General features: G+C 42.0%; 1 protein-coding gene across 1 annotated transcript in view; it reads right to left on the bottom strand.

Moving 5' to 3' along the window:
- LOC119592450 (transformer-2 protein homolog alpha-like) overlaps positions 1–286 on the bottom strand; it is a gene marked incomplete in the record, with an annotated part of 60,166 nt that overhangs the window by 12,737 nt on the left and 47,143 nt on the right. The window contains 1 exon segment of the mRNA XM_037941271.1: positions 171–266. Coding sequence (XP_037797199.1) covers positions 171–256 — 86 coding nt within the window.

Here is a 286-nt window from a genome sequence, read left to right as displayed (position 1 = left end):
AGAGAGATCAGAGAAATACTTAAGAGTATATCAATAATATACTGAACAAGGAATTCCTACATCAACCACTAAAACTTAGTCCATCCTAACTTCATACACCCATAAGTTCTTAATCATAAACATCTACTTTACTATTCCTTGTTTCCATGAACAGGTCAACTTCCGGTTACCTTGAGCGGGAGAATGAAGGGTCTCTCGACCTCTCGTGAACTGGGGATCCCCCATTGTTCACGCTGCGCCGCGGAGACTGACTCATTCTGCTGGATCTGAAATGGGATATAGTCAT

This window comes from Penaeus monodon, chromosome 30, assembly GCF_015228065.2.
Source record: "Penaeus monodon isolate SGIC_2016 chromosome 30, NSTDA_Pmon_1, whole genome shotgun sequence".
In the NCBI taxonomy this organism is placed as follows: domain Eukaryota; kingdom Metazoa; phylum Arthropoda; class Malacostraca; order Decapoda; family Penaeidae; genus Penaeus; species Penaeus monodon.
The sequence above is the reverse complement of the archived record's forward strand: the minus strand, read 5'-3'. Positions and strand labels throughout refer to the sequence as shown.